Here is a 16,238-nt window from a genome sequence, read left to right as displayed (position 1 = left end):
TTTGGTTTAAAAAAGACAGAAAAAACTGCTTCACAGAGAACACTCTGTTTACTTCCAAGTGGACAAATAGAAAACAGGACGGGGCGTGTCACCTGATCCCGTCCACCGAACTGAATCGACTGTCACTATCTCGGAGGTCTTATCGTCGTGTGACAATACGAAAGCGGATCATTTGACTGACGCTCTCTGCAGTTACTGAGGAGTAACATGTTTTACTTCACTAGGTTGCTGCGCAGGTTTTGTTTAAAACAGGCGTCTACGGTGAGTCAGCTCGAAAAGAATCAGGCTTTAGTGGTGGGAGGTTTGAGTACGTTTCCGTCAGGGTAGCGTTTTTTGAAGCGTGCTGTGACTTCTGGGTCTAATAGTCTCACACCGTCCAGTTGATTACCCAAGGTTATCCTGTGGATCGAAAGAGAACGTATTACTTACACATTAAAAGTAAAACCTCGTTTTTACAAATCCAGTACTGGCAAATATTCAACAATTATTCACCGAAGTGGAGGTGAATAGTGGTGGATATTTACCGAACTGCTATGCGAACATGAAGGGGAATAATTGTTCTAGTATTTGCCGCACAGTTACCAAGAAGTTATTCGGATATATCAACAAAGTTGAAATGGTAAATTGGCCACCGTAACGATTACAAAAGCTGACGTTTTGAGCGTTAGCCCTTCGTCGGAGCGAATGAGGTTAGTTTATTTCTATGAAGTTAGTTCATTTCTTTCAATTAACCGAAAGAAGTTGAAAATTAATCTCTTGGCGCGCGATTTTCTCTCATCGACGGCTCAGAGGTGAGTACTACTTGCTCTTTACTTCCGAACTAGCCAATCAGCGCGCGCGAAAAACACTATTCGCTCGCGTGGTATACTGTATATTAAAACTTAACAACAAATCAAGTTTGTCAAACAACAATCACTTCGAGTATTTAGCCTTCAACGGCAAAGGATAACAACGACCATCATCTAACATTTTTTCTCACCAGTTTGGTTGAACGTTGTGTTGCCTTCCAAAGAGTTCTAAAACAAAACAACAACAACAAAAAAAAAAAAGAGAGAGAGAGAGAGAAAAAAAAAAACTAAATGAATGATGCAGTAAATGGTTTGAACCCGGGGGTAACATGTGAAGGTGTAGTCTGATCGTCCGGGTGAGTGTAGTCCTGAGAAGGACTGTTGTCGGTGGCAGTGACTGACGTTTCGACAACCTGTGCGGAAGTCATCATCAGAGTCAAGTGAGTGATTGTTGTCAGTAGAATGTTCTTATTCCAGTTCGTGTGAAATGATCGGTTGGTTTTGCCGTGATGTTATTGGCTGTAAGACTCAAGTGACGTAAGTCGTTCGTGATTGGTCTGTTTCGGTCTGTCGGTAAAGCTAGGTTGTTCTTTTTCGGTCGTTTGTGATGTTTATGTCGTGAATGAGTCGTTTGTATGGGGCGGGTAGTTGTTGACATCTGTTTAGGGGAGTCTGTTCTAAGTTAGTAAACCAGCTTTCCAGAGTCAGTCGTTGAAAATAGTCAGTGCTGTAGGTTAGGCATTGCGCAGAGTCCCAGTCAATGTTGTGGTTGGTAAGTCGATGGTGTTCAGCAATGTGATTGCTGACATCACCTTTCCTCGTCGCCCGTCTGTGTTCAGTCAGTCTTGTTGTGAGGTTTCTGCCAGTCTCACCGATGTAGGAGGCTTGGCAGTCGGAACAATTGATCTTATAAATCGTTCCCTGTCTGTTCCTCGGTTCGTCTTTGTCTTTAACGTTGGTTAGTAACTGACGTAGTGTGGTGATGGGTCTGTGGGCGACGCGGATATTGAAGGGTAGTAAGATGCGCGAGATGTTTTCAGACATACCTTTTATGTACGGTATGGTTGCTGTAGTCGTAGGGGTTGCGGTGTCGTTTGTTTCGGTAGTGGTAGTGGGTCGGTGAGTGTTTCGTCGGATGAAGTCGTTGTTGTAGTTGTTCTTCGTAAAAACACGGTGAAGGTATTTGTTCTCGTCGGATAAGCTGTCTGTCGAGTCACATACTAGTTGTGCGCGTCGTGTTAGAGTTCTGATAGTTGTGGCTTTGTGTGATGTAGGGTTGTAGGATGACTCGTCTAGTAATCTGTCGGTGTGTGTCGGTTTCCTGTAAACTGTCGTTCGTAATGAGTTGTCGTTGTGACTTACCAGGCAGTCTAGAAAAGGAAGTTTGCCATTTTCTTCGACTTCTCTGGTAAACTGTATGGCAGTCTAGAAAAGGAAGTTTGCCATTTTCTTCGACTTCTCTGGTAAACTGTATGTCAGTGTATGTCACTGACATTCAGTTTACCAGAGAAGTCGAAGAAAATGGCAAACTTCCTTTTCTAGACTGCCTGGTAAGCCACAACGACAACTCATTACGAACGACAGTTTACAGGAAACCGACACACACCGACAGATTACTAGACGAGTCATCCTACAACCCTACATCACACAAAGCCACAACTATCAGAACTCTAACACGACGAGAACAAATACCTTTACCGTGTTTTTACGAAGAACAACTACAACAACGACTTCATCCGACGAAACACTCACCGACCCACTACCACTACCGAAACAAACGACACCGCAACCCCTACGACTACAGCAACCATACCGTACATAAAAGGTATGTCTGAAAACATCTCGCGCATCTTACTACCCTTCAATATCCGCGTCGCCCACAGACCCATCACCACACTACGTCAGTTACTAACCAACGTTAAAGGCAAAGACGAACCGAGGAACAGACAGGGAACGATTTATAAGATCAATTGTTCCGACTGCCAAGCCTCCTACATCGGTGAGACTGGCAGAAACCTCACAACAAGACTGACTGAACACAGACGGGCGACGAGGAAAGGTGATGTCAGCAATCACATTGCTGAACACCATCGACTTACCAACCACAACATTGACTGGGACTCTGCGCAAAGCCTAACCTACAGCACTGACTATTTTCAACGACTGACTCTGGAAAGCTGGTTTACTAACTTAGAACAGACTCCCCTAAACAGATGTCAACAACTACCCGCCCCATACAAACGACTCATTCACGACATAAACATCACAAACGACCGAAAAAGAACAACCTAGCTTTACCGACAGACCGAAACAGACCAATCACGAACGACTTACGTCACTTGAGTCTTACAGCCAATAACATCACGGCAAAACCAACCGATCATTTCACACGAACTGGAATAAGAACATTCTACTGACAACAATCACTCACTTGACTCTGATGATGACTTCCGCACAGGTTGTCGAAACGTCAGTCACTGCCACCGACAACAGTCCTTCTCAGGACTACACTCACCCGGACGATCAGACTACACCTTCATAAATGAATGATATAGTACAGTACAGTTCTTTTGTTCAGGCATGAACAAGAACATGGATAACTCAGCCTAGCCTATGATGATTATATTACTGTAGAGAATACAACATGGCCGTGGGCGCATACGAATTCATCTTCGAGTGAGATATTATCAACACGAAAAGCCCGCGACACAAGTCGTTTTATGCGCAGACAAGAAATATTCAGTTTATTGCAAAGATGTCAGTAAACCGTTAAGATCAAATGCAATTTAAAATACATTTTGAGAGCACCGAATCCAGGATGCAAGTTCGTGGAAATTCTGTATAAACTTTCTCCGCAAAAATAAGACGTTTGTATAGATGCCACAAAAGAACGGAATTGGACTTAAGAAACGCTCCCCAAGATGGAGAACCATTACTAAAAAGCACACATATCATTTCCATAAACCCGGTTACTACGACATCATTGTTATCTCCTCATGTTGAAAGGTATACATAGAACTTTATGTTCACTGCGCGCAGCGAAGAAATTTCATGCACCAGATATGAAAGGAATCTTGATTCTTCTTAATGTTGAAATAAAATATTGCTTGGTTTACAATCAGAAGCACAAGATTTTAAATGATGGTAAAGATGGCAAAAAATTCACACCTATCTTCCTTGTTCCTGGTGCCAACCTTTCGATCACTCCGTAGATTTCATCTGGTTTGTGACTTGTCTGTCTCACCTGCAAAAATCGATTCAACTGTCCTGTATGCAATGCAAAAATGATGTCTACATTACAAAAATCGAATATTTCGTCAAAAAAATAGCAACATTTAAGTTGAGGAGACAACTAATTCTGAAAAGTTAAAAATTAAATGTTGATTCATACTGCACGGCTATATTCGTTTATTTTGTTCAGATGTTTTACTCTCCTGGTTCGTTTGTCTGTGTGGCCGTTTCAACCACAGCTAAAGCCTTTTTTTTTCGTTGCTATCGAAAGTGTATGGAATTGCAAAGTTTATCCTTTTCTGAGGGTAAAGAAAATAAGACGCTAGAAGATAAATTCATACTCGCTTGGAAGAGTCAATACGCTAGCAAACCTCAGCAACAAGCACATCACAGTCCAACCCTCTGTTAAATTTTCTACATTCTCCCTTCACGCCAACCTGAAAAACGACAAAACATTTGGTTACATCGGACCAAAAGGAAAAAACAAATTAACAAGAACCAGAAACTGAGCTGAACTTAAAAAATTACCAAACAGTGCTCTTTTCCGTGATTAAGCCAGTGCCCAGTTCTCCCCGTCCTAATAAGGCGCTGTAGTTGGTTTGTTTTCACCCAGATTAACTCGTCGCAGCCCGCATAGCTATTGAATAAAAAAAAGAATAAAAACCACCCTGAATAATTTCTAGCAGGATTTCAGCAATACAAATACAATAATTCTCTAAACTGAAGCTCCAAATTTTTTATAACAGGTAAGAAGTGGAAGAAACCGAGTCAATTTTTTTTTAATTGAAATAAAATCAGGATGTGGCTGAAAACTGGGAGCCGCATTTTAAACTCTATTATAAACATTTTTCACTACAAGTAACGCTACGTTATAAAAGCAAACTTCGTTGATAAACTAAATTGCACAAACAAAAACTTAGTTCTGTTACAGCTTAACATCAGCCGCTCACTGAACATTCTTTTAAAGCCATGTATAAAATAGAGGCGCTTCATTCTTATTGCAAAATCTCATTTGTAACATTGAGTGTCGAGTTGATCCAGAAGCAAAGTTCTCAAACTTACGCAAATTAGCCAGAGCAGCCCAAGTTGTTTTACAAGTGAAAAATCTTCCCGTAATAGATGCCCTTTCTTACTATTTGAATATTAAAAGTTGGTGTAATGACTCATGCGTACCTAGCATCTTCAACTAGAAACCGTTGGTTAACAACAACAGGAACACCTTACTAAAAACGTAAAATGAGCTCTTCAACTGAAATACTTACCCCCAAAGCTTTAAACATTCTCGACCAAGTTCCATCGCCCTACAAAAAACAACATGAAGTACTTAGTGTTTGAGACAAAGTGTTAAACACTTTACTCCGGCACACTTAGAAATTAGCGGAATTTTTTTACTTTCACCGAAAAAAACAAGAAACATTTGACTGTTTACAGCTGTCTATGATCGATGAAGTATTCTCGCTCGCATTTTTCAGCGAAGCTAGGCAAAAACGGAGCGCAATTCACACGTGACTTTTTCTTTGGTGTTTCTTTTCTCGGGTGCAAACCACCCTTTATCGTCGCCTTACAATTTTCTTCGCTCAACTGACAAAAACGCGAAAACAAATTACACTTGTTGTGAAGAGTAATGTTCAGCTGTTTTTAACGAGTGGAAGACTCCAACAGTAAAAGTTTTTTTTTTCCCCTAACTTTTTTGTTAAGTAATGGAACAGTAACAACTCTGTTCTGACCGTCCAGTCACCCAAAGAAATATGTATCCTTCGTCTTGAAGAGAGGGAACATCTAGCTTACGCATCTCCTCGTCTGACATAGTACCATAAGGTAACTAGAAAAAAAAAAAATAAAAAACAAACTGTTACCTATCCGAGCCTTGAAAAATGTCATTCCTTTAAAACAAGACACACGATGATCAATTCAGAAAAGAAAATGGTGCGTTACCCAACGTTTGCGATCACAGCGGACTGAATTACGTCCTAAAAAATCTTTTGCCTTTTAAAATCCCCCAGCAAATACTTGGATACTCAACCGGCCTGCATCCAAAGCAGGATATATGCCTGCGTATCTTTGAACATATAAAATTGATCAAAAAGTCTTCAATAAAGGTAGTTCAATATTTTCCATTTTTTTTCGCAAGAGGTGAAAGTGTACGGGACTAATAAATGTCACGCTTTACGTCTTTATAAGTAAATGTTAGGTGCAAGTCCAAATCGCTAGAACTTGATGTTTATTTTCTATCTATATGGTTACACAGGTCACAGTAAGTGATTTCAAACAAGTGGGTACACAGTGAAAAGGAAAGTGAAGAAGAAAAGCGGTATGTACCTCCATATGTATATCCCAGGGAGGGTCGGCCATGACTACAGAGAACTTGCCCAAAACCGTCATATCAAAATATCTCATGTCACACTGAATCCACTAAAATGAAGAGAAACGGACCACTGGTCATGGCGAGTTAGCATAAGGACTTTGCAATAACGTAAACATTCTCGTATTTTCGTATTCGCTTATCACAAAACCAAGCTCCGCTTGGTTGGATTAAAAGACCCAAGCTTAAACATAGCATAGCAACACAACGAAACCTGTAATAAACGAGCCAACGTTATAATAATGTCCCATTTTTGTCTTCCAAAATTACATGCGACGAGAGCCTGCTTTGAGCGACACCTATACTACGCCTAGAATTCAAGATGTTTTTTTTTTACATCGTATAACGCAGGAAAATTATGCAGTTTTAGAACCGAATCCCGCTTAGGTAATGACGGACTTGATTTACAGCGTTCAAGAGTCAAATGTGTTGACTCTAGAACGCATTAGAGCGCCGGATTGCGCTGTGCGGGAGGTCGAGGGTTCGAGCCCCGGCCGTACCAACACTCATGGTCTTAAAATAACTAAGGAGAATTTGCTACCTTTCTATAATATCAAGAAATGGATAGATATTCTCGTCTTCTCGGATAAGGACGAATAAACCGTAGGCCCCGTCTCCTGTAGGGTTAGGGGTAGGAGACGTTAATGTCCCACGCACGAGATTACTGTGTGGTGGATGTCCTCCCCTGGGGTGGGATGGGTGGGTTTGTTTCACAGGGCCCCATTTAAACCAGCTATTTGCTGAACTGGGCTACCCCGTCTAAATATTCATAATATATATAAATATTCGTAATATATAACATGTGTCTACCTTGTCACAAACCCTCTGTTCATTGTAGCAATCTACCAGAGCATATCATTCAAACAAATGAATAAAGAGGGTAAGTTTTTTAGAAACTGTGGTGCTGCGTCGGTGGGAGTAACAAAGTAATTTGGGTTTTATCAACTGAGTCGATAATGTAAAATTGCCCTCCGTAAGGAATTTAAAAGCTGACGTTTCAACGAGCTCTGAAAAGGGCTGATGCTGGGTACGTCAACTTTTTAAACACGAAGGCGCGCTATAGAAGGAAGTCTTCCCTGGGAAGACCTAGGCTCATTTGTCACTCGCCGTTGACGTGTGCGGGTCAAATTCAAATGCTGGTAGACGAACAAAAGGAGCTAATGAGATATCTATTGTTTACTTCCACCAGCATGGTGGCATCAGGTAACGTGCGAACCACTAACTTCGATCTCAAATTTACCGCCACAAATAAAGACAGTTTCCATTGGAGAAAGGAAATACAAATCTCAAAAATTCTTGTATTGTGATGAAGACATAAAACAATTGTGAGGAATGCGCCCGCTGTTCACTGCTTTGGAGTAGCTGTAGCTCAAGCTGACTTGACTCTAAGAATTCTACATCACACGACGGTTGATTGACAAATGGTCCAGTGGGACATAAGGCTCCTTTTATGGCGCGCCTTCGTGTTTAAACTCCTTACGATGCATATGGCCAATTTACGTCATCAATTCGGTCGATAAAACCAAAATTAGATCATTCAAACAGTTGATTTCACAAGAAGTCAATTGTACATGTGATGTACGCTGTAACAGACAGGGCAAAGTACTCGAACCAGCATGGAAATGGACGCTTCATCAGGGTTTACTACAACAACAAGCTACATGAAAGCAAGTGGCAATACATATAATTACCGTCTTGTTCTCAAGAATTAATTATAGGTTCTACCACACGAGACATCTTTCATACCTGGGGTGGATAGAGTATCACTCGGTTTTCTTCCTCTGCGGTTTTTGTTAAAGATGCCTGGTTACAAAGCGAGGAAAAGAGGCAGGGAAAAAAAGGTCATTTAAACACTTACTCCATTCAATAGTTAATTGGTTAATAATTACAAATATCTCCGTCGCTCATATTTTTATTCCTCAAAGTAAAGTTTTAATAAGACTCCAATGCGGGAACAAAGAACCCGCTAAAAGTTGCCTTGCTGCCAACATGCGGCTTTGTAAGTCCGTACCAAATTACAAGGGCGTAGCCGGGGGGGGGTTCCTGGGGTGTCCGTGACCCCACCTTGGTAGGCCTTCTTTGGAGCAAACAACCTACAATATTCAGGTGGTGAAAACGCCATTACAATATCTTGGCCTGCCCACTATACTCTCACTGCTCATCCCAAAACTGTAACATTAAGTAAAACATACACGGCGTGGAGGTCGACATGACAATCTGGTGAGTAGCCTCTGTTGTGACCCCTCCTTTGAAAAATCCTGGCTACGCCCCTGAATTACTATCTGGTAAAGCAAGCATACCTTTTCTTCTTTTCTCTTGTCTTTTTCCTTCTCTTCCTTGTTCAACTCAACATCACTATAATCAACCTTGTAATGGACATACTGACGAACACAAAAAATATTATTAAAAAAAAAACAACAAAAACAAAACAAAACAAGACGACGGATTTAAAAAGGAAAAGCATGAAAGAGGCTTTACTCCCACTCTGAAGAAAACATATCTCTCTCAGAAGAAAAAGAAAGGAAATAAAAAAAAGAAACAGTACAAGAGACTCAAATAAAACCCTGCAGGCCCGCAAAATAACAAAGGGTTGTTTTCTCAAAAAAAAAAGACACTCTTTGCTTGTGGTGCTTGTGGTGACTCAGGTTGTTGACATGTCAGTGACTACACCAAACTCTCAACCTGGATGATCAGACGACAATTTCATGATTAAATGGTTCTACTGGGTAAAGCCATTTAAAAAATACAGCTGCAATTCAAATTCAAATTTACCTCCCATCAAGCTTGGCCTTTTTTCGAATGAAAAACTTAACGTCTGACCAGTTATCCAGGAAAGATTCTCACCTTGCAAGTGTCCATATGAAAACAAGTATTGAGGAATGAGCAATCTCCAAGGGATTCTGAGTAAACAAAACTTGTATTCAAACTCTTCCTCTTTCAATAATGTAACTTACAGTGTCCACAAAAAATAAATTTCCAAAAAAAGATTAATCCTGATAGCAATTGAACTTACCATCTGTATGCTTCTGAATAATTTTCCTAAAATGAACCTGGTAAAGGGAAACATCAGCGTGTTTGTATAAAGCAAGAATTAATAAAACCAATGGCACATGACATCATAAGCTAACCTTCCTACAAGGTTGACTTCGGGGATTATTCTTCCTGCAGTCTTCCCTTGTTCCATGATCACAAAACTCATGCACAAAGGCCCCTCCTTGAGACTTGAACTTTTCAACTGTAGATTGTTCCTGCAATATTTAAGAATACAACCTTGAACTCATGAATTGAGTCAAGTGATCAAAGTGATTATCGCTATATGGTTAGAAAATACACAAAAATGTTTGTATTCTCAGAGCTCAAAACCTAGAAAGAGTGGCACAAGTAGATGGCAATTGCCTCCCTTACAAAGTGGTTGACAATCCTCCACTCAACATAACAAATAGAAATCTTGCAATTCAACTCCAATAATTTACTACCAAGTCCCCCCTCCCCTCACAATGTTCTCAGAAATTTGTGACTATTTTGTAACACCAGGCAATGTTGAAATGAGAGAGAGGGGAAAAAAAATGAAAGTTAGAGGAAAAATTAAAAAAGGATCAGAATGTGCCAAGACTTTTGCCACCCTTGTATACTCATTGATTTAAGCAGAATAGATGTATTTAGCTCGTAAATAATGTAGCTGTTTGGCCACAGTTTACTTTAGATTTTAAAACTTGTACAAGTTTTGGAACCCTTTAACAGCACTTACTTTTTGATTTGCATTCTCTGCAACTTTCATTTAAAAACATTGAGAAATTTTCTGTACTTTACTCAGTTATTTGAGTAACAACTGTTACCAACAGTTTTAATAGTCATACATTTTTTGCATTTAATTTCAAAATTAAAAACAAATGTTGCCAAGGTCCTAACTGGTAAGAAGCAACACCATTCACAAAGAAGTGTTCACATATGCCCATTAATGGTGTTGTTAACAGCATCTTCACTTCCTTGTAGTAATAACAGAATATTACACTCAACAGTTGAATTTTCTTAGTAGACCCACTTTGCTTGAGGCTTGTGTGCATAACAATAAAAAAAAAGTACCTTGTAGGATATTCCAAGGTAAGCTAATCAAAAGTGCTATTCAACTGGTATATAAACCATGTGTGGCTTAAAATTAACCAAGTAGAAACAGAATAAAAGCTAAGACATGCCTCTTACCTAACTCATTGAAATATTTAATTTTTTTTTTTAAGCAGATGACAGCCTGCCTTGATTTCCTTACCTTATGTGATGGTACATTTAGAAGATCCAAAATTTCTTCTCCAACTTTTTTACTCTACACAGAAAGACATACATTGAATCAAATTCAAAAGTACTTTAAAAAAAAGGAAATACAAAACAGTGACCAAACGTTTTCAACCTTTCCTCTTTCCTAAAGACGAAAAAAAAACCTACAAATATTGTTACTGAAACCTCTAGTAAATTATCCAAGTTTGATTTCCCACAAGGTTGGTTTTAATGACAGCAAAACAAACAAACAAAAATACACACCACAAATTGCTACATAATTTAACTGTCAACCAACCGATTTTGATTAAATGAGACAGAAAGGCATAACATAATTTCTTACTTCCATCTCCTTCATAGTCGGCATTGATAAGAGACTCTGACATTGGAAAAAAAAGGAAACACATTGGATGCGTATAAGACTAATGTATAACATGCCTGTACAGCCGAAATATTAAATTGTTACGAGTGAGTATGACAAAGGCAAAACTATAGTAACTGGAAGTAACCCAATTGAAGGATACCACAGTTCTATATCTAAGTTGATTGAACCAATCAGTGCTAGAATCAAGGGGAACTAAGTAAACAGTGGTATCCAAAAAGATGGAAATCATAGGACTTCAAAATCAAGAATATTCATATACAAAGAGAGGTCATTTCCATGCTTGCTTGTGTTAAAACACATTGGACTTACCTCAAGGTCATCAGCTGATTCAATTCTTGGTTTAGTTTGTGCAATGACTGGTAACAACACTGGATTGCTAGAGTCACTGAGAGGAAGAAAAAAATAGTCAGAGGAAATGAATATTTTGTTTGCTCGGTTTTCCATAAACCAGCTAAAAGTATATGTAACCTTTGAACAGAAGGGCTTGTGACACAAACAAAGTAATAACATTGTCAATAATCACAGTCTATAATCATTCAGTTTTTAGATTTTATTTTTATTTACACCTCCCTAGCCTCACATACAGTATACTTTCCCAGTCCACCCACTGATCTTCCATCAGTGGAAAGGAAACCCCTCCATCTGGGATTCCTTTTAGCCAACACAAAAACAGCCATATCAGTTACAAAGTGAAACTGCTGATTACTCTTTTATCATGCTTATTCAAAAATTCCAGCTATTGGGAAATTCTTGCTTGTAACAAACAAGAGAGACACACATAAGAGATATTTCATTCAGTATATCATAAATAAGACAGACAAGGGTAGCTGTATGCTATAATTAATTAGACAAAGTTGACAGCAATGTAGTTTGAGCAAGCAGAGTAAACTTACTTTTCTCTTTTTCTTTTCTTTGAATTTGATTTATCTTCTACAAAGAAATGGAAAATAAGAATATCAGCTACATTTATAATATATGCTAACCAGCTACTGAATCAATTTGAAATGTCTTAATCAACAACCAGTCCACAGAGAGGGGTGATATAGACAAAAAGGTCATTATCATACCAAACAATTATCCTTTTTTACCACAATTAGCAGTAATGTCACAATCTTATTGGCCAATTTTCTGTTGTTGATAAGAGTACAGACAAGGCTACTTGCGTCAATAAGGCAAGCAATGTGTCATGCACTGAAAGAATTGCTTTGTTTGATGTCAAAATTGTGGTAAAAGATCAAATCGACAGTGGTTTAGTGTGGTCTGTACTCTTTTCAGCAGTTGTAGTAGTCATCACAGCCTCGTGAGTCTGCAACAAGACTATACAAGAAAAGATAAGAATAGAAAAGGCAACATGATTCATAAGTCATTTGTAGTGGAAGAAATTAAAAGACTGATAAAGAGAAAAAAATTGTGCATTGAAAAAGCAGTACCTTTGCTGGGAAAGTTTCTACGAACTGCATCTATCTGGTGGGAAAAAAAAAGAATTTCCCCAAAACAAGATGTTAAACAAACAAGAGAAAAAAGGAAATTAAAAAAAAGCAGATTAAAATACTGTATACAGATTCCTATACAGAGGAGTTATTCTCCTGACTGGTGCAACTTATCAAATATATATATCTTATTAACCAAGCGCAAGGGCTGTACTGGGAGAATATCGGCCTGAGGTCTTGACAGTATGGACCAAGCGCAGGGAGGTCTGTACAAAAAAGACTGAGGGCCGATATTCTGCCAGTACGGTCCCGAGCAAGCTTGGTTAATAAGATATTTATTACATGACTGAAGTTCAAAGGAACACAAGTGCAGTATCATTCGGGACCATTTGGGACAGTGCCCGGTCCAATACTGAGAGAATATTGACCGGCAATAGAGCATTTTGATTAATTGATTTTAGTTATTGGCCCTCTGACTTCTCGAGTCGTGTAATAAAACAAGGTACAACCTCATTCCAAACTACCTTCAGATGGTTTGTAGTTGTCACTATTGTACAAGTGGTTCCATCTGGCGAAGTCCCATGTTTAATACTAAAAAAAAACATTCAAGAACAACGACAAAAACATACATCTCAGTTTTATCTTAAAATGTTTTAAATAAACTGCTACTGACAATGACCATGATGACAATCAAAATCCACAACTGACATCATTATAGCTTGCTCTTTCAAACAGTTATGACTTACAGTTTAAAAAAAAACTATACAAAGTAGATAAATGCACTTAAGAAATTTGCTGATGATGAAGAATGCTCATCACTAGGCTGAGAAATGCCAGCTGATTCCCCACGTCACATCACTCATTTTTTTATATCAGAAGATTTCCAAAGAAAAATGAATATCTAAAAATATTTGGACATCATAAAGATGTGAATAAAGATGCACAGTTGTAGCAAGCATAATGCAATTGGTTGTTTTTTAAGGTATCCCCGTTCATTGTTAAGAAGTGATCAGGCTTTTCAACTTGGTATTTCCTCAATATTTTAAGATTCTAAATGTACCCCTCAGTCAAATAAATGCATGACGTCAGTCTGTAATATCAACATTTAAGAGATGACCAATGGAAAGCACATTTTGGTTCAAAACTGCGAGAAAACCAACCATGAAGATTTACTTTTGCAAACTACTTGCATGTGCTGTGCATACATACAAAATTTTGCAGTTATCTTAGAGACAGTGTGCTGCTCACGTCAGAAATAAAGACCTGACTTAAGACACGAGTGGAAATCATAACACAAATGGTAAAAATGGACAGGCATTAAACATAAGCTCTCACCATATAAAGTCCTGAACTGCAAACTTGTGAAGTAGGCTCTCGACCGCTGTGTGGGGAATGCTGTTCTCATCCAGCTTTATCACCAAATTAAGGGAAAATAAAAACACATTTTCAGTGTCAAAGAAAAAGAAAATATATATTCACTGCCTTGTGAATTGATGTGAGCTGACATGGAAAAAGCTGTCTGGCCATTATGCCCTTATGTTGCTTTTGTTGCAAAAACAGAAAATGAGAAAAAAAAAAGTTGTGTTTTTTAAGGAATTGGGAGTTTCTTATTCTGACTTGAAAAAATAGAGGAAAAGTTTGAATTGCAGATCTTTCTTTGTGCTTGTGTGGCTGCATGTGCCTGTCTATCACATCCTATTTATGTTGAAATTTTCATCCCTTAGAGGTCATATGATGACATCCGTGTGTTTTGATCAACTGGCCTCTGGTTGCTTTTTTCAACTTAACTATGTTATTGGTTAACGACAAGGCATGGACCCCATGAGGCACAGACCTCGCATGTCATGACCTCAAGCCAAACATTATCCCATTCAGTCCTCCCACTCAGTCAATAAGTACATATTATTACACGACTCGGGCAGTCAGAGGGCCAATAACTAAAATCAACCAATCAAAATGCTCTATTGCCGGTCCAATATTCTCTAAGTATTGGACCGGGCACTATCCCGAATGGTCCCGAATGATACCGCACTTGTTTCCCTTTGAACTTCAGTCGTATAATAAATCTCTTATTAACCAAGCTTGCTTGGGACCATACTGGAAGAATATCGGCCCTCGGCCTTTTTTGTACGGACCTCGCTGTGCTCGGTCCGTACTGTCAAGACCTCAGGCCGATATTCTCTCAGTACGGCCCTCGCGCTTGGTTAATAAGATATATTTAATAAGAATGGAAGAAAGAAGGAAGTTAACCAAGGACATAATTGAGTTGAAAAAATAACCAGAGGTTAGTTGATCAAAGATTTAGGATAAACTGACAGTGCTCCAAGGAATTGTAAACAGATCTTGGTCTATATTCATCTATATAATTATGTAACCACTTCAATACTATTTTCAAACGTGATGAGATAACTAGAGCATAATGTTCAAACTAATTTTAGAACATTAAATAATAGGAGAAGTGATCAACAACCAGTCTAGTGAAATGCTTACCTTGGAGGAAAGAGAATTTGTCAGTTGAACAGAATCAACTGGGAAAGTTAAGGAAGGATCACAAAGACACTCAAGTAGATTGTTTTCCAACAAAGGATCCACTTTTAAAACTTTATCAGTCTGTTTGTTTGAAACAGAAGACTGATCTGTTGGGACAGATGCTGTTGTATCTGGTTGAGATGCATCAGTACCTATTGAACAAGTATTAAGCTATTACTACAGGGTGAAAATCTTATTTTTTAATTTAAGTGTGCGTGCTGCAATAGCCCTTTTTCAATATTTTTTTTGTTCAAACCACATATGTTTGCACATGTTGCTAATAATGCAGAAGTTCAGCATCAAAAATTTTCAAGTAAGAATTTTTGTGTTGAGAAAAGCATAGTTTACTTAATTTCACACTTTTGTAATTGTTTCGTTTTTTAAACCTTGGACTGAAGGAACTTGTCATAAACTGTACCTGAAATCAAGATGTCAAACTTACAAGTACCCTAAATGGGATTTTTGACAAATAAAAATAGGTTCTTTGGAAAATATTGTAATCTGAACAAAAAAATAGTATCTTGAAGAGTATGCTATGAACCATGAGTAACATTTGGAAATTAGGCTAAGAAACCATACAAGATATGAATGAGTTGTCGTAAAAATAAGACTGGATGCTTAACCGGATCAGAGACTAAAACATAGCCGGAGGGGGGGGGGGGGGGATGGGAAATTTTTTCGGGATCTAGTTACCAGAAACTTTTCATTTCACCAAAGAAAGTGCACCTTCATCTTTATAAAGCTTTACTTTAAAAATCTTCATTCTTTAATTTAACGTTTCATCCTGCTTGTTTCTAGTGATTAAAATCTGATGGTGTAAGCTGGGTAAATGGAACAATAGTAGGTACCTTTCCCCTCCAACCCTCTCTTATTTCTGTTGTTCTGCACTCCCGATAGACAACAACTCTCATAAATCGAACCTTTCTCCGTTTCGCTTTGAGGTTCGAGTGCAAATCATGCTCTGAAATCTAAAGTTCTAACAATACCTGAAGAATCATTGTCTTGCACACCTATTCCTTGACGTTCCCTCCTTCGCTGTTGAAGACGATTACGAAGACTTTCCCGACGGCGCTTGTGTTCTTGGATCTCGGTCCAAGTGTCAGACATTGTACAGTTTTACTGAATTGAAGGATAAAAGGGAAAAAAAGACGTAGAGAGTATTCAGAGTAAGAGAAAGGTAAGAGGTACTACTGGGAACCTACTGGCTACTTAGGAACCTGGCTATTCAACTTTGATGCTAAGTG

The 16,238-nt window shown here is 38.6% G+C and overlaps 1 protein-coding gene across 2 annotated transcripts; it reads right to left on the bottom strand.

The window, feature by feature from the left end:
* Positions 1-29: 29 nt before the first annotated feature.
* Positions 30-16,218, bottom strand: LOC111340244 (N(6)-adenosine-methyltransferase catalytic subunit METTL3). 2 transcript variants are annotated; one of them, XM_022947065.2, is made up of 22 exons: positions 15,981-16,216; positions 14,956-15,146; positions 13,801-13,874; positions 12,990-13,056; positions 12,466-12,499; positions 11,929-11,965; positions 11,345-11,420; positions 10,994-11,029; positions 10,646-10,699; positions 9,510-9,629; positions 9,395-9,431; positions 9,226-9,281; positions 8,682-8,762; positions 8,128-8,184; positions 6,339-6,431; positions 5,747-5,841; positions 5,282-5,320; positions 4,548-4,656; positions 4,391-4,456; positions 3,957-4,032; positions 980-1,016; positions 30-399 (listed from the first exon to the last, which is right to left on the bottom strand). In XM_022947065.2, the coding sequence occupies exons 1-22, from the start codon at positions 16,099-16,101 to the stop codon at positions 282-284; spliced, it is 1,674 nt and encodes a 557-aa protein (XP_022802800.2). In that variant the 5' UTR covers positions 16,102-16,216; the 3' UTR covers positions 30-281. The 2 variants fall into 2 exon arrangements, 1 of the variants encoding a protein (XP_022802800.2); XR_015998443.1 differs by lacking the exon at positions 30-399 and having other exon boundaries at positions 4,361-4,456; positions 15,981-16,218.
* Between the last annotated feature and the right edge of the window lie 20 nt (positions 16,219-16,238).

The sequence above is a fragment of the Stylophora pistillata genome, chromosome 3, assembly GCF_964205215.1.
Source record: "Stylophora pistillata chromosome 3, jaStyPist1.2, whole genome shotgun sequence".
Taxonomy (NCBI): domain Eukaryota; kingdom Metazoa; phylum Cnidaria; class Anthozoa; order Scleractinia; family Pocilloporidae; genus Stylophora; species Stylophora pistillata.
Note: the sequence above shows the minus strand (reverse complement) of the source record. Positions and strands in the feature narration are given on the sequence as shown.